The following is a 17874-nucleotide window of genomic DNA, read 5'->3' on the forward strand; positions in this document are numbered from 1 at the left end:
TAGACGACTGTTGTAGACGTGCAACAGGATCTACGACAAGTTCTTGGAAGAGGGAACGGGCTATGAATGTGAACAGGAGACGTTTTCAGTGTTATGGGGAGGAAAAGAGAGGAGAGGTATTGTCGCTGAACTAGTAGTCCAGAGACCCAGGGCATTGCTCCGGAGACAGGGGTTCAAACCCCACCACAGCAGATGGTGAAATTTGAATTCAATAAAAATCTTGAATTAAAAGTCACAAAATTATTGTGAAAAGCCATGTCCATTAGGAAAAGAAATCTGCTGTCCTTAACTGGTCTGGCCTCCATGTGACTCCAGACTTCACTCTTAACTGCCCTCTGAAATGGCCTAGCAAGCTACTCAGTTTAAGGGAAATTGGGGATAGGGAAATCAATGCTGGCCCAGCCTGCGACGCCCACATCCCAGAAATGAATACTAAAGTAGGACTCTGTACACAGCAACAATAAACAAAAAGCAAGTATTTGGAAAGTGGCAGTAATCGATTAATCCTCGGCTTGCTGGTGGCTCCCTGAAAGGTATTGTGGGGTTAAATGCTGGCTGAGTTTTAGTTTGATGAGGTACAGTCAGATGAATGGTCTTATTTCTCCATTCACCCTCCCAGCTAAAACCAATTCTCAGCAAAGCTCTCCACATCAAATATCCTTTGGAATCATATAAAACTTCACATAATTATAAGATTGCATATACAAATGACAAATGGCAATATATAGAACATACAGTGCAGAAGGAGGTCATTCGGCCCTTCGAGTCTGCACCGACCCACTTAAGCCCTCACTTCCACCCTATCCCCGTAACCCAATAGCCCCTCCTAAACTTTTTGGTCACTAGGGGCAATTTATCATGGCTAATCCACCTAACCTGCACATCTTTAGACTGTGGGAGGAAACCGGAGCACCCGGAGGAAACCCACGCAGACACGGGGAGAACGTGCAAACTCCGCGCAGACAGTGCCCCAGCAGGGAATCGAACCTGAGACCCTGGAGCTGTGAAGCCACAGTGCCAACCACTGTGTTACCGTGCTGCCCAATATCAGGACAGTCAGAGAGGCAAAGCTTACCTATTGGGCCTACGGTCTGCCATTTGTTAAGACACCGACTCGGAGGGGTATCGGAACTAATTATTTTGCTTAAAACCACGTATGTTTAACAAAAAGAAAATTAACAGCTAATACTCCATGGGTCCTCCAACCTGGGATAACTCGATAGGTCGCACCAACTGACCCCCACAGTATTAGGGAGGAGATGCAATTTATCCCCTCCTCTACCCCTTTTGCAGATTCTGCATGATTGGCTGAGAAGCGATCTGTACGGGTCCTTTGTTGCTAATGAAATGCACCAAGCCAATCAAAGAAAGGCGTCCAGACAACGCAACTGGGCTGACTTACAATTGGCTGAAACGGATGAGACTTAAAGAAACCAGGCAATTTGGTCAAGCACCTGGGAAGGTAAGGGGGAGCGGCCGGGGGGGGTTCTAAAAAGGTTCAAAGTGCGCTTTAAAAGGGTTAAATAAGCAATTAAAATTAGAAAAACATAAAAGACTCAGGTCGATTAAGCTAAAATTTTAAAACACTTAATTTGCGACTGTTCATTTTTATTTTAATATCTTGCAGGAAGCCTATCTAATCAGTTATGTGAATATAAAATGAGAAGAGGGCTGGTCCCCTAACAGCCATACTCTTCCAAAACAAAATAATATTTCACCCACACTACTGGTGATGTTAGCTTTAATCGAAATCTTTCATTATTCCATCAGGGGTGTTGTCCCATGGGTGCCAGACAGAGGTACAGTCTCGTAGGCGCCAGACAAGGGTGCAGTCCCCTGGGTGCCAGGGTAGGGTGAAACCTCACGGGTGCAAGGCAAAGCGACAGCTCTGCAGATCCTTCCATGCCCCAGGGACCCAAGGGCTGCTGCCTCAGTTCGATACAAGTCAGAGATTGTTCTCACCCCCCCTCCCCACCCCACTCACCCCCCCTTCCCCACCCCTTCCCCACCCCTCACCCCCTCCTCCCCACCCCACTCACCCCCCACCCCTCTCCCCACCCCACTCACCCCCCCTCCCCACTCACCCCCCCTCCCCACCCCACCCCACTCGCCCCCCCCACCCCACTCACCCCCCTCCCCACCCCACTCACCCCCCTCCCCACCCACCCCCCTCCCCACTCACACCCCCCTCCCCACCCCTCCCCCCCACCCCACTCACCCCCCCCCACCCCACTCCCCACCCCACTCACCCCCCCTCACCCCACCCCACTCACCCCCCTCACCCCACCCCCCTCACCCCCCCTCCCCACCCCACTCACCCCCCCACCCCACACCGCCCACCCCCCCTCACCCCACTCACCCCCCTCACCCCCCTCCCCACCCCACTCACCCCCCCCTCCCCACCCCACTCACCCCCCCCCTCCCCACCCCACTCACCCCCCCCCTCCCCACCCCACTCACCCCCCCCCCCCTCCCCACCCCACTCACACCCCTCTCCACACCTACCCACCCAAAGCAGTTTTCTATTTGAAAAATGAGCGACAAAGCTGCAATTATTGGGAGTAGCGGGCAGGAGAAGATATTACTGAGACTTTCCAGCTGGGGAGCAGGAGGGCCGAGGGGTACTCAGGCGATCGGGAACTCCCGGCCCATTCAACCCCACCCAATCCAATCACCAGGACAAGTGACATCCACTCATTTAAAACCCAACAATTGCTGGAGGGAGGGAGAGAGAAAGAAAGGGAGAGAGAAAGAAAGGGAGAGAGAGAAAGAAAGGGAGAGAGAGAAAGAAAGGGAGAGAGAGAGAGAAAGAAAGGGAGAGAGAGAAAGGGAGAGAGAAAGAGAAAGGAAGAAAGATAGAGAGAGAGAAGAGAAAAGAAAGGGAGAGAGAAAGAAAGGGAGAGAAAGAAAGGGAGAGAGAGAAAGAAAGGGAGAGAGAGAAAGAAAGGGAGAGAGAGAGAGAGAGAGAGAAAGAAAGGGAGAGAGAGAAAGGGAGAGAGAAAGAGAAAGGGAGGGAGAGAGAGAGAAAGGGAGAGAGAGAGAGAAAGGGAGGGAGAGAGAGAGAAAGGGAGGGAGAGAGAAAGGGAGGGAGAGAGAGAAAGGGAGGGAGAGAGAGAGAGAGAAGAGAAAAGAAAGGGAGAGAAAGAAAGAAAGGGAGAGAGAGAAAGAACGGGAAAGAGAAAGAAAGGGGGAGAGAGAAAGAGAAAGTAAAAGAGAAAAGAGAGAGAGAGAAAGAGAGACAGAAAGAGAGAAAGAGAGGGAGAGAAAGAGAGGGAGAGAAAGAGAGAGGGAAAAAGAGAGAGGGAGAGAAATCCGGTGGCTCGGATGGGGTTTAACGTCTGGAATTTCCCGGAATGCCTGCTCTCACTGGAGGGCAGAACCCAATTCAGACACCAAATCAACTCTGCATTGAACCCGCCGACAGCAGCTGCTGGAGACAGCTTTCTCTGTCATTATAAAAACTTACAAAATATACAGTAAAATATCTGATATATACAAAAGGTCCAGCAGTTAAAAGCAGTTGGTGTGAAGCACACGCAAGATGCAGGAGGGCAGAGAGGCTGTGGGCATGCATTCAATGGCCCAGCACCCCCCCCCCCCCCCCCCCCCCCATGCTGGCTCACCTCATCCTGATCTTGTGACAGAACAGTCTGTTGATCAGAATCGCAGTGAGCAATTCCACCCCCGCCCCACCCCCAATCAGCCCCTCGAGCCACTGAGGAAGATTCAAAATGGACAGTGACAGGGGTGGGAGAAAAATCACCTCAGCTCAGATGTGGGGTGGGGTCAAAACGCCAAGGGAAACATTCCCCCCCTCCTCCCCCCCCCCCCCCCCCCCCCCCCCCCCCCCCGCCCAACCCGCCTCTTTAAAGTTAAAGACTTTTATACATTGATCGTTTCGGGCTGAACAAATCTCCAATATTATAATCTAAGCATTCCTAATTTACACCGGAACCATTGGGATCAAAGGTAGCAACGCTCCAGAGTTTGTTCATTTAGTGCTTCCCTTTGTACAGATCAAAGTCAGGCAGTAGTAAGGACGAGATCAACGGATCAAACTGACTGTTGGTTCAACAGTGACACCGAACGCCCGGGCGATCACCCCCCACCCCCCCCCTCCCCTCCGCAAGGCAGCGCCCTAACAACCGCGGTTCACTATCTGACAACCCCCCAAGCCAGCAACAGACCCGAGGCCTGGGTCAGCAGGGGGTGTACAGGAGCAGAGGAGGGGGCTTGGGGAGGAGGTGGAATCTTTTAGGGGAATCTGCAGTGCAGACTGTAGAGAGGAGAAGCTGCACCAAGTGACACATTGGCCGCTCGGTAATATTTTGGTTGGAAGAGCGGCGTGACACAATGTAAAAGATAAAAGTACAAAAAGCTTAAAATTTACAAGTCTGAGAGTAACCAGGCGGCTATTCAAGAGTGGAACTAATAAGGCAGTGTGCTCTGCGTGAAGAGCTGGTGGCAGGAGTGCCAGACCGCAGACTCTCATAGTCCTGTGCCACCAGTGTACAGTTTAAACTTGCTCATTTTTTTGTTTGTTAGTTTGGTAACTAGACAGCACCAATGGGCAGGAGATTGATCAAAGCTGAATGGAGAACTCGGTGTCTCTCTGGTTCCCTTAGCCCAGGCCTTCTTGGATGCCCCTCAGCTTGCGGGCCAGCTGCATATCCTTCGGGAACAGAGTAACTCTCTTGGCATGCAGAGAGCAGAGGTAGGCGTCCTCCAGGAGCAGTACCAGGAATGCCTCGGAAGCCTAGGGAAACACAAGAGGAAGAACAAACTGGTTTAGCTCACTCAGCTGAATCGCTGGCTTTTAAAGCAGACCAAGCAGGCCAGCAGCACGGTTCGATTCCCGTACCAGCCTCCCCGGACAGGCGCTGGAATGTGGCGACTAGGGGCTTTTCACAGTAACTACATTGAAGCCTACTCGTGACAATAATTGATTTTCATCTCATTTTCATTTCAAAACCGTGGCATTAGGATGTGATCTCAAAGGAGTTAAGGAAAAAGAGAGAAAGAACTTGCGTTTATGCAGCACCCGCTCATCTCAAAGTGCTTTGTGGGCAATGGGATTGCTTTGCAATCACTGCTGTCACACGGGAAAAACGGCAGTCAATCTGCACACAAGATGCCACAAAGAGCAACGTGATGGCTCGGTAACGCGTCACTCACTCCATTGTAAACGTAATGTTGGGGGTATAAACATTAATAATAATAATCACTTATTGTCACAAGTAGGCTTCAATGAAGTTACTGTGAAAAGCCCCTAGTCGCCACATTCCGGCGCCTGTTCAGGGAGGCTGGTATGAGAATTGAGCCGGCGCTGCTGGCCTGGTTCTGCATTACAAGCCAGCTGTTTAGCTAAACCAGCCCCTACTGGGCTAAATTAGCCCAGGACACGGAGGGAGAAATCCCCTGACTTTTCACCACAGTATCTGCAGACGGCTTAATGTTCATTTTGATGAGTTTAGAGCATTTCCCACACTGATCCCATAACCCAGATTTACAATGGAACACGGTAGGGGTTGCCAACTCTAAATGGGCCTATTACTGGACGTTTTCGTCATCACATGACTACCCCGTCCCTCCAATCACCTCACTCAGACAAACAGCCTCCCTCCAGAATCACCATTTTTAATATCTCACACACACACAAATTTTTTTTTTAAATGCCTCTTTCTTAACTTTATTTCTGCTCACAGCAGTACCCAGGCGACTAAGCTTCAATTCCTGGAGACTGCAGGATAATCCTGGACAGTTGGCAACTCGAGAAAGGGAGACAGAAAGTGTTGGAAATACGCAGCATGTTTTGTAAATTTGGCTCCATTTAAACCTAAAGCTTCTCCTTAGAGTCTCACCTCTTGCTGATCCTCGTACGTTTGCACCATTTCATCCTCTCAGTTCCAATTATTACTTATTTCTAAATAGTTATGCTGATCTGTTTATCGATTCTGGGAGTGCTGCTCTCTCAAAGGTGGGTTATCCCACTCTGGGTTGGATTTGAAGAGAAAGAGTAGAAAAACCATTCTCATCCATCAGTAAATCACAGCAGCTCGGCAATGCCATTCACTGGGCACTGAGGGTATTGCAATCTCGACACCGGTTAGATTCAATGAGGAACCTACAGAGTAACAGGACACAAAGTGAAGGGAAGTGGGACTTCAGCACGGCCAGCCTTTCAAAGAGCCAGCACGAGGAGCCGAGTAACCTCCTCCAGCGGTGCAAGTCTCCACAATTCTCTGACACTGCTGTCTCTCTCTCTCCAATGCTCCCATTGTGGGTTTGGATCATCTCTGGCACTGGGTCAGCCTCAATGAGGGACATCAGGAGAGGAGGGAATGGCCACTATCTCGCTCGGTGGTCTCACATCTTTCTATGCTTAAGAACATATAAAGTAGGAGCTGGAGCTGGCTGTTCAGCTGTTCAAGCCTGCTCTGCCATTCAATAAGATCGAGGCAGATCTTCTAGCTCAGCTCCACTTTCCCTGCACTATCCTCCTACCCCCCCCCCCCCCCCCTGAGCTCTGCTTCTTATACAGAGTCCGATTGCTTCTAGACTCCCACAGTCTCCGACCACCACCTTCCCACCCCCTCTCCGCCAAGCTCATTAAAAACCTGCGATTACCGACATTGCTACAAACCCTCTGAAGATATTTCACGATTGCTGAAGAACAGAGATGCTCCTGAAGTTTTTCCTCTTGCACCCATCAGGACAAATACAAGAACACCAAATTTCAAACAATCTCAATGATTTATAATTCAGGAGAATTATCCTTTCAGCTTGGTTGGCGAGTCAATTGTGATTGGCCGAGGGGCTGCTGCGGAGGAAGCAACGGATTATAGGTTCCTTGAGGTTCTGGGTAATTCAAAAGAAGCACAAGGTTTGGACATATTTTTGTTTGCAGTAAATAGGTCCTTGCTTAAATATGTTGGTCACTTTTTGCAAGCGCAGATGAGCTTGGGGAGCCTATATTTCACCATTGCTCTTTCCCCGTCAATACCTGGGCCAATCAGACTTGCCAGCCTGCAGTATAAATTCTCCTGCAGTATAAATTATGGGGATGGTTTGAAATTTGGCACTCATGTATTTCTCCTGATTTGTACAAGATGAAAATCTTCAGCAAAATGTCTCTCTTTTCAGCAATATTCAAATTCTGTGTCGCCAATCGAATATTTCAAATTACTCTTCTGCTTTCCTCAGTTTTGTGGCAATTGAAAGAAATTAAAGGTCTTATTACAAACTTAGATTGAGAAAAGTAATCAGAGCCATTTCAGCAGACAGTTAGCCTACAAACCAAGATACTTGTGTTCGATAACCATAGTCGGCCATTACCTCCTGCAAAGCTAACAAAGCATTGGCTTGCCATCTGAAATGAATGCCCCGGGTGAAACGAGTGGCCACTTCACGCACCTGGAAAGAAAGAGTTCAGAAAGACCATTTGTTCGTGAGCACTGAGTTCACCCTCACCACTCACCCCAACCAGCCGGCATGGTTTTATGACTAATTTGCTCGAGTTCTTCGAAGATGTAACAAGTCAAGTGGATAATGGGGATCCTGTAGATGTAGTATATCTGGACATCCAGAAGGCAGAAAAGTGCCGCGCACAAGGTTAATACACAAGGTTAGATCACGTGGGGTTAGGGGTAACTTATAAGCTTGGATAGAAGACTGGTTGACAGATAGAAGACAGAGAGTCTTCAGAGATAAATGGGTCTTTTTCCAGATGGCAAGGTGTAACTAGTGGAGTGCCACAGCGTTCAGTCCTTGGGCCCCAACTATTTACAACCTATATTGGGCAGCACAGTCACACACTGGATAGCACAGTTGCTTCACAGCGCCAGGGACCCAGGTTCAATTCCCCGTTGGGTCACTGTCTGTGTGGAGTCTGCATGTTCTCCCCGTGTCTGCGAGGGTTTCCTCCGGGTGCTCCGGTTTCCTCCCACAATCCAAAGTGTGTGCAGGTTAGGTGGATTGGCCATGATAAATTTCCCATAGTGTTAAAAAAGGTTGGGTGGGGTTACGAGGAAGGTGGGGTTGTGGGCTTGGTTGGGGTACCCTTTCCAAGGGCCGGTGCAGACTCGATGGGCCGAATGGCCTCCTTCTGCACTGTAAATTCTTTTTTAAAAATATTTTTTATTCTCTTCCTTTTTCACATTTTCTCCCAAATTTACACCCAACAATAAACAGTAACGAATGTAATGTCAATCCCCATATCAATAACAACGATCCCATCCTCCCACCAAACCCCCAAACATTAGCCCGCATGTTAACATAAACAAATGACAAAAAGGAATCAGGAATCACCCATAGTCACCATTAACACATACAGTCCCCCCTCCCTCCCTAATGTTCGATGTAATCCAATTCTCAAAAGTGCACAATGAATAACACCCATGAATTGTGGAACCCTTCCATCCTTCCCCTCAGTTCAAATTTGACCTTTTCAAGCGTTAAGAATTCCAGCAGGTCCCCCCCGCCACGCCAGGGCACAGGGTGGAGAGGTTGTTCTCCATCCCAACAGGATCCGCCTTCGGGCGATCAACGAGGCGAAGGCTACAACATCTGCCTCCACACCCGTTTCCAACCCTGGCTGGTCCGACACCCCGAATATGGCCTCCCGGGGGCCTGGGTCCAGTTTTACATGCACCACTTTAGAGATTACCCGAAACACCTCCTTCCAGTAATCCTCCAGCTTTGGACAGGACGAAAACATATGAACATGGTTAACCCCCCCCCCCCGCCTCCCAAACGTTCACACACATCTACCCCCTCAAAGAGCCGGCTCATCCTCGCCCTTGTGAGGTGTGTTCTAGACACCACCAATTCTTCCTCCCACTTTACTTTGATCCCTTCCAGTGGTGCCTTATCCTCTTCCAAAATAGCTCCGTACACCGCTGACACTACCCCCTTCTCCACTCCCCCTCTCGTCAGGAGCTCCTCCAGCAATGTGGAGGCTGCCTCTACCGGGAAGTTCTGTATCTCCTTTCTGGCAAAGGCTCGAACCTGCATGTATCTAAACATTTCAACCCTGCTCCAGCCCGTACTTCACTCCCAGCTCCTTCAACCCTGCAAACCGACCCCCAAGACACAAATCTTTTAGTGTCCTAATTCCTTTCTCCTCCCATCTCCGAAAATTTCCATCCCACTTCCCCGGCTCAAATCTATGGTTCCCTCGAATCGGCATTTCCCTTGACCCGGCCTCCAACCCGAAGTGTTGGCGAAACTGCCTCCAAATTCTCAATGAAGCTATTATTACCGGACTCTCTGAGTATTTCCCTGGGGCCATCGGGAGCGGCGCTGTTGCTAGTGCTTTCAATTCCGACCCCTTGCATAAACTCTCCTCCATTCTGACCCATTGGGAGTCAATCCCTCTGACCCAGCTCCGCACCTTCTCCACATTTGCCGTCCAGTAATAATACATCAGGTTGGAAAGATCCAAACCCCCTGCCTGCCTTCCTCTCTATAGTAGCACTTTTTAAATTCTGGCGACCTTCCCTCCCCATATGAACGAGGTAATCACCCCTTCTACCTCTATAAAATTGCCTTTGGCAGGAAAATCGGCAGGCATTGAAAAATAAACAGGAATCGGGGCAGCACATTCATTTTAACTGCCTGTACCCGATCCGCCAGTGACAGAGGGAGACCATCCCACCTTGCCAGATCATTCATTCATTTTAACTGCCTGTACCCGATCCGCCAGTGACAGAGGGAGACCATCCCACCTTACCAGATCAGCTTTCACTCTCCCCACCAAACTAGAAATGTTGTACCTACGGAGCCCCCCCCCTCAATCTCGAGCAACCTGCACCCCCAGGTATCTAAAGTGTCCCTGCCTTATGGAAAGGCAGCACCCCCCCCCCCCCAACACCCCTGGCCGAGACACCACAAAATATTCACTCTTGTCTAGATTTAATTTGTACCCTGAGAAACCCAAACACCCGAAGCAGCTCCAGTATTCCCCTATTGACATGCTCAGTTCTGACACGTATAATAACAAGTCATCAGCATATAAGGACACCCTATCCTCTATCCACCCGCGCACTATCCCTTTCCATACCCCCAAACTTCTTAATGTGATGGCCAACGGCTCAATCGCGAGTGCAAACAGTAGGGGGACATAGGACATCCCTGCCTAGTCTCACGGTGGAGAGGAAAGTATTCTGAGCTGATGTGCACTGTAAATACTATGAAATATTAATGACTTGGATACAGGGATAGAAGGTTCTGTCGCCAAATGTGCAGATGACACAAAAACAGGTGAGACACTAAGTTGCAATGAGGAAACAAGAACCTTACAAATGGATATAGATCGGTAAGGAGAGTGGGCCAAAATGTGGCAGATGGAGTTTAATGTGGATAAGCGTGAGGTCAGGCATTTTGGTTGGAAAAATGGAAAGGAAAATTATCTAAATGGGGAGAGAGTTCGGGGTGCTCCGATGCAGAGGGATCTGGGTGTCCTCGTGCATGAGTCACAGAAAACAAGCATCTAGGACGATGCAGCAGATAAGGAAAGCAAATGGAATGTTGGCATTTATAGCTAAAGGAATTGAGTATAAAGGTAAGGAAGTGTTGTTGCAACTATACAAGGGATTGGTGAGACCGCACCTGGAGTATTGGGCACAGTCTTGGTTATTTGAGGAAAGATGTAGCGGCATTAGACGCAGTTCAGAGGAGGTTCGAGGGATGAGGGGCTTGTCGTATGGAGAGAGATTGGGCAGTTTAGGTCTATACTCTCGAGAGTTTTGAAGAATGAGGGGAGATCAAATTGAGGAATATAAGATGATAAAAATTATGGATAAAGTAGATGTGGAGCAGATGCTTCCTCTTGCGGGGCTTTCTAGAACAAGAAGTCATAGTTTCAGGATAAGAGGTAGCAAATTTAAATCAGAGATGAGGAGAAACTACTTCTCCCAAAGGGTCATGAATCAATGGAATTTGCTACCCCAGAGTGTGGTGGATGCTGGGACAGTGAGTAAATTTAAGAAGGAGTTGGACAAATGTTTAATTAGTAATGGGTTGAAGGGTTACGGAGAACGGGCAGGACGGGGGAGTTGAGGCCGTGGTGAGATCAGCCATAATCGTATTGAACGGTGGAGCAGGCTCAAGAGGCTAAATTGCCCACTCGTGCTCCGAGTTCTGTTGTTCTAAGAAAGAACTATTCTGTCTGGTTTCACCATCCAGCTTTTGGTCTGTAGCCCAGGCCTGCTGGGTTTTTCCAGCAGTTTCTGTTTTAGTTTAGATTTCCAGCATCTGCAGTATTCTGCTGTTATTAAAAATAAGAGGTCTCCCTTTTAAGACGGAGGTGAGCAGAATATTTTTTCTCTCAGTCGTCAGCGTGTACAATTCTGTTCCCCAGAAAGCAGTGGTGGATGGGTCACTGATCAAGGTGGAGTTAGACAGGGTTTGTCATTCAGGAGGTGGGGATGGGGCAGAGCAAACAGGAAAGTGGAGTTGAGACCACAACAAGACCAGTCATTACCTTACTGAATGACGGATCAGGCTTGAAGGGCCTATTCTTCCTCCAAGTCCTACGTCCCTCTGTTATCAAAATACTGCCCATTTTACCTCCCCTACCCGATCACATTCTATGACAGTGAAAAGTGTCAGTTTCGCCTCAAAGCTAAAGCTCGTCATTCGGCCCATCAAGTCTGCACCGGCTCTTGGAAAGAGCACCGTACGCAAGCCCACACCTCCACCCTAACCCGTAACCCAGTAACCCCACCCAACACTAAGGGCAATTTTAGACACTAAGGGCAATTTAGCATGGCCAATCCCCTTGAACTGCATATCTTTGGACTGTGGGAGGAAACCGGAGCACCCAGAGGAAACCCACGCACACAGGGGGAGGATGTGCAGACTCCGCACAGACAGCGACCCAAGCTGAGAATCGAACCTCGGACCCTGGAGCTGTGAAGCAATTGTGCGAACCGCTATGCTACCGTGCTGCCCTGCCATCCCTGGCAAGATCATCTCTATCATCTCCTCAGTTCCCTCTCCACCATCCAGACACCCTTCCTGAAGGTACGCCACTCCAAAGTCAGACATCGTATTCCATCTGGTTTAGCATCTAAATTTTGGTTCAAACCTCTGGCCTCTATTAATGAAATGCTGGATTGAGGAATTCTTCTCCCAACTCGGCTGCTTCTAAGAGACCTCAAACCCCTCCGCTTCCTTTGAAACCAAGCCATTCCCTCCATATTCCGGTCAGCTGTCCAACCTATTAATCCGGGGATTACTCCTGATATATCACTTTGAATCATCAGTGAAGAGAATGTTAATTTCCTGCCCCAATACCCAAATTTGGATCATATTTGAACTTACTCTCAACACATTGTGAAGCATCGCAAGGATCTGAAGTATTGGCCGGAATTCTCCAGCCATTGGGATTCTCTTTTCCCGCCGGCAGCGTACCCCGCACCACCACCCACGTGTTTCCTGGCGGCGTGGGGTGGTTCAATGAGAAATCCCACTGACATTGGCGAGAGTAGAGAATCGCACAGCCAGTGAACGGCACACCACCAAGAAACACGCAGGGAATCCACTCCATATTCATGGAATCACAGAATCTCTACCGTGCAGAAGGAGGCCATTCGGTCCATCGAGTCTGCATCGACCCTTGAGAAGAGTACCCCTACCTAGGCCCACGTCCGGACCCTATCCCCATAACCCCATCTAACCTTTTGAAAACTAAGCGGCAATTTAGCATGACCAATCCACCTAACCTGCACGTCTTTGTACTGTGGGAGGAAACCGGAGCACCCGGAGGAAACCCACGCAGACACGGGGAGAAAGTGCAAGCCACACACAGACAGTGACCCAAGACTGGAATTGAACCCGGGTCCTTCGAGCGGTGAGGCAACAGTGCTAACCTCTGTCCCACCGTGTCTTTTAGCACCAGTTTGTACTGTGACTCACCAGCCTGCTGAACGGGAGCTTGCGCACAAGCAAATCCGTAGACTTCTGATACTTGCGGATTTCCATCAGGGCCCTGGTTCCCGGCCTGAACCTTCTCTGTCGGGGAGGAGGCTGATCATCTGCAGATAGACACATCCTTCACTAGATAGTTATCGAGGAGCAAGCTACAATTTATACACAAGAACGCAGTACGCTTCCGAGTATTAGTTGGTCAAGCGCGCGGGGTAACCCAGTCCCGGGGAGGTTTAACTGACAAAGCATTCTGTCGCCAACGTTTCTGTGGAAGGGCTCAGGGAGTTTGGCCTCTGTCACAAAAATAAAAGCAAAATGCAAGAAAAGGAGGAAGGATCTTGCATGTCACTGGGTCAAAGTCCTGGAGCTTCCTCACTGACAGCACTGTGGACATATCTGCACCACGTGGACTGCAGCGGTTGATGGCGACGGCTCAGCACCAGCTTTACGGGGACAATTAGAGACGAGTTACAATCGCTGGACTAGCCAGTGACATCCACATCCCAAGAATTAATTTGAAAACAAATTTCAAAAACAGTTCCAAACCTTAGAACATTGCAAGAGCCCTTTAAAGTTACTGAAATCCTTGAAGTGTGGTACCTGCCGCAGGACAATGCGGCAGTCAATTTGCACAACAGTTTCCAACAAACAGCAGCGTTAGAAAAAACAGATAACTAACTGATTTACGTCTCAGTGATATTGGTCGAGGGAACCTCCTCTTCTCTTCGCCAGATACAACCCTGGCATCTCAATGACACATACCAGATTCTGAAGGGGTTTGACAGGGCGGACACAGGGATTGTTTCCCCCTGGCTGGGGGGGTCAAGAACAAAGGGTCACAGACTCAGGATATGGGATAAGCCTTTTAGAGGAGGAAAAATGTCTTCACTCAGAGAGTGGTTCCCCTGTGGAATTCTCTACCATAGAAAGGTGTGGAGGTCAACCCACTGGAAATGTTGAAGGAGGAAATAGATAGATATCCAGGCATCAAGGGTTATGAAGAGATGGATGCATGGCGTTGAGATAGAGTATCAGCCATGATCATACTGAATGGCAGAGCAAGCTTGAGGGGCTGAATAGCCTACTCTGGTTTTTTATGTTTCTATCTACCTGCCCCATTACCTTCAGGGATCTGCAGACATTCTAGGTGCTTCCGGCGCTCAACTCTTGCAAGATGACAGGAACCATTTTTGGTATCCTACCATTTAGTCTGCAATCCTTCACCTTGCTGGCCCTGCCCAAGTCCTTCACCTCACACTTCTCCAGATTGAATTCCATTTGCCATTCCTCTGCCTACCTGGCCAGTCCATTGATACTTACCCTGCAGCCTCAAGCTTTCTTTCTCACTATCAATACTGCGGTAGCTACAAACTTCTTTTTCTAAACTTATTTACGTTAACGTTTTAACATTTCATACTCAGCCGTATGGGGGCCATAGCTGGAGGTATAGGTGGACCAGGGCGCTGGTTACGAACAAGTCTTGGAACAGGTTGGCGAACAGCCTCCACGGTTTGTGGAAGCCTTCCTCCGCCCCACGGACGGAGAACTTTATCTTCTCCAGCCTGAGAAATTCTGCCAGATCAGACAGCCAGTCTGCAGCCTTGGGTGTTGCTGCTGTTCTGCAATAGCTGTCCTTCCATAAGCCACATATCATTAATAGCTGTGATGACGTACTTCCAAGTGTCTACCAGTGCCCGCAGCTCAAGCAAATATCACTGAACTTTGTTGTCTACTTTTAGTTCCTAGGCACGCCACAAACTCTGACTAATTTTGGCTGTTGATTTTCAGTTTTGCATCTCTTCTTTCTGAATCTCTGCTCAGTTTCCTATTCCTACTGTCAAGCTGGCTAGATCATTTTACGGAATCCTTCCATGTTGGAATTTTTTGTTTTTGCTACTAAGTTTTGTTTCGGAAACGGTGTGGTCAATCATCTCAACAGGGAAAGTAAAACTGTCTTACCTGGGCGACGCCATTGCCTAACTGGAGATCTCCTCCGCGGACTGGTGAGTGTCCGCCTCCCTCGTGCTGATCTGACAGGAGACCTTCCAGGGGGAGACCTGCCTGGTGACCTCCTCCTTTGTGGTGAGGGCTCAGGAGAAACTCTCAATGGCGATCGCCTCCTTGGTGTTTGCCCCCTCCGCCTGGCTGCTCCTCGAGGTCTATCGCTCATTATTGCTGCAATCTGCAATGAAAAGATTTAAGAAATCAAACCGACGGGTTGAGAAAAGGGAGAGGCGGACTGATTCAATATAGGGCCTCATCTCCAAGTGCTTCACTTTCAGACTTCCTTGGGTCTTTTCACACCTTTCTCAACCCCAGTGCATTGCAATGATATATATTGTGCAGTGCAGTCACTGTTTTAACGTGGAAATGTGGCTGCCATTTGAAATGAAAATGAAAATCGCTTATTTTCACAAGTAGGCTTCAAATGAAGTTACTGTGAAAAGCCCCTAGTCGCCACATTCCGGCGCCTGTTCGGGAAGGCTGTTTTGGGAATCGAACCGTGCTGCTGGCCTGCTTGGTCTGCTTTCAAAGCCAGCGATTTAGCCCTGTGCTAAACAGCCCCTTTTAGGCAGCAGCAGAATCAAACAGCAACGTAATAATGTCCAGATCATCTGTTCTTTCAGTGATGTTGACTGAGGGATAAATATTAACCAGAGACACGGAGGAAAACAATCCTGCTCGTCTTCAAAACAGTGCTGTGGAATCTTTCACATCCAGCCGAGAGGCGACAGACAGGGTTGTTCTATATCTGAGTTTACCTTACTACCCCTGGTAACAACACAACCTGCCCCACCTTCGCTTCATTCCTGTTAGCATCTGGATGGAGACCATAACCAGACTTTGGCAACATTCAACATCTTGTGTTGATAGTACCTCTTCCATTCCCAAGGCACTTCACGCAAGATAGATTCTCAAACTAGAAGTGACATCCAGTCACATAAAGGAGATGCCGAAAGGTTTCTCCAAAGAGGTTGGGTTTATGGAGAATGAGACCATTCGGTCCATCAAGTCTGCTCCGCCATTCAAAGAGATCATGACTGATCTGATACAATCCTCAACTCTGCTTTCCACCTTTATCCCCATGACCCTCGATTCCCTTACTGATTAAAAATCTCCCTCGCAGTCTCTGTAGCTCTCTGCGATAAAGAACTCTGAGATTAGGTACTCTGGCCCTCGACTCTCCCACTCAGGGAAACAACCTCTCAGCATCTCCCGGTCAGGCCCCCTGTCAATCCAAGGCCTCAATGAGGTTACCTCTCATTCTGAATGGAGCAAAGAGCAAAGGGTTCGGGGAAACTCAGGCTGAATTGGGATAAACGTGATGAGAGAAGCTGATCCAGTCACCCAGAGATTTAAAATCTGGGTCCTCAGAAACAGAACCAGGCCAGAAGATGTATTATGATGCCCCTGCAGTCGAATATCAAAATGTGACACTTGCTGCGTGGTAGAAATTTGGCAAAGTAAACTTTTATTTGCATATATTTAACCAATGCTGCATTGCCAGTCCCCCAATCTCATCATGGACAAGGCCTGTCCACCGGCTAAGGCCAGGGCAAGGTCCCAGCTCACCTGGAGCACCTCCCCTGCACGCGCCTGGGCTCACCTGCAGCCCCCGCGCCTGCGCCGCACTGCTCACCTGCTCGTCCTCACCCCGCACGCTGCGCTTGCGCCCCGCCGCTCCACCTACCGGTGTCACCACCGCCTCTCCCGCGAGCCGCGGCTCCCTCCGTCAGATTCAAAAAATGCGGCGCCCGCCGTCGCCAAGGCAACCGCGAATTCCGACGGTTGGAAGAGACTTCTGTCGTCGCGGAAGGGGCGGGGTTTGCTCTGCCGTCCAATCGGGTTTGTCGGGGGGGGGGGGGGCCAGGCGGGAGGGAGGAACCGCCCCTTTCCTCCGGGCCTGCGGCTGATTGGCGCAGGAGGCGTCGACCTCCCGTGGGCGGGCCAGCCCCCACCAGGCCCACCAATTGGACTACGGTCACGCCCCAGGATAATGGACATCCAGGGGCACCAATGATATTGCGGCAATTGTCTCTGATTGACAGATGGGGTGAGAGCAGAGTTCACATGACAGCAGGAAATTAAAGTACAATATTGAACCCATTCCTTTTATTATCCACTTTGACAAAGGATGGACTATGGTCTAAATGGGTTGGACAACAGTTAATCTATGATGAAGAATTGCATTGACATAGCACCTTTCACATTCTCAAGGGAGCCCAGAGCATTTTAAAACAGGCTTGACTTGCATTTATGCAGCGCCTTTCACATCCCCTCTATCCATCCTCAGCAGGAAGCTACGGCCAGAATCACAGATGTGACGAAAACTGGACTACGGATTGACAATAATTGCGATTAAATGTATTCCTGGAGGTTTCATCACACAACCGGTGCAGACACGATGGGCCAAATGGCCTTCTTCTGCACCGTAACAATTCTGTGACATGTGAACTGGCTCCCACACTCCAGCCAATGGTTCACCATATATCTGTCCTTGTGACGCCCTTTAGTACTTTTCTTTGTTCTTTATTTTAGTTTAGTTGGGCAGCATGGTCGGCACGGGCTTGGGGGGGCCGAAGGGCCTGTTCCTGTGCTGTACTTTTCTTTGTTCTTTGATGCACTGTCAATTGGACAAGAAAATCCTGATCACACATACTGGGTGATGCTTGACTCTTCTTAACCCCCATTTTCAACATTTTTAAATCTAGGAGAGAAAAACGTTCCAAGAAAGCGACCAAATAAAAACCTTTCTTAATGTCCCGTTGATTGTTCTCCAGCCTTGCACACAGCAGTGTCCTGGAGTCTCCAAGCCTTTCCGGAAGAGTTTGCTGGATTGGAATCTGTCCACTTGGAGATGGAGGAATTTATTCTTCCCCCCCCCGACTGGGCCGTGCTTTTGCCATCTTGGTTTCTCCAGCGTCATCCTGTCTGACCTACCCC

General features: G+C 49.2%; 1 protein-coding gene across 1 annotated transcript; it reads right to left on the reverse strand.

Annotated features, from left to right (window-relative positions):
• Positions 1-3862: 3862 nt before the first annotated feature.
• LOC119976741 (histone H3-like centromeric protein A) lies at positions 3863-16570 on the reverse strand. The gene is made up of 5 exons (XM_038817475.1): positions 16538-16570; positions 14890-15112; positions 12919-13037; positions 7336-7413; positions 3863-4756 (listed from the first exon to the last, which is right to left on the reverse strand). The coding sequence occupies exons 2-5, from the start codon at positions 15098-15100 to the stop codon at positions 4622-4624; spliced, it is 543 nt and encodes a 180-aa protein (XP_038673403.1). The 5' UTR covers positions 15101-15112; positions 16538-16570; the 3' UTR covers positions 3863-4621.
• Positions 16571-17874: the final 1304 nt, after the last annotated feature.

This window comes from Scyliorhinus canicula, chromosome 13 (assembly GCF_902713615.1).
Source record: "Scyliorhinus canicula chromosome 13, sScyCan1.1, whole genome shotgun sequence".
Classification (NCBI taxonomy): domain Eukaryota; kingdom Metazoa; phylum Chordata; class Chondrichthyes; order Carcharhiniformes; family Scyliorhinidae; genus Scyliorhinus; species Scyliorhinus canicula.

What these genes read in the sequence shown, in the direction of transcription:
- LOC119976741 (XM_038817475.1), bottom strand. Translation starts at nt 15,100, where the DNA reads ATGAGCGATAGACCTCGAGGAGCAGCCAGGCGGAGGGGGCAAACACCA. An exon ending in TAGGCAATGGCGTCGCCCAG is followed by an intron (nt 13,038 to 14,889) that starts GTAAGACAGTTT and finishes GTCTATCTGCAG; the next exon opens with ATGATCAGCCTCCTCCCCGA. An exon ending in AGCTCCCGTTCAGCAGGCTG is followed by an intron (nt 7,414 to 12,918) that starts GTGAGTCACAGT and finishes CTTTCTTTCCAG; the next exon opens with GTGCGTGAAGTGGCCACTCG.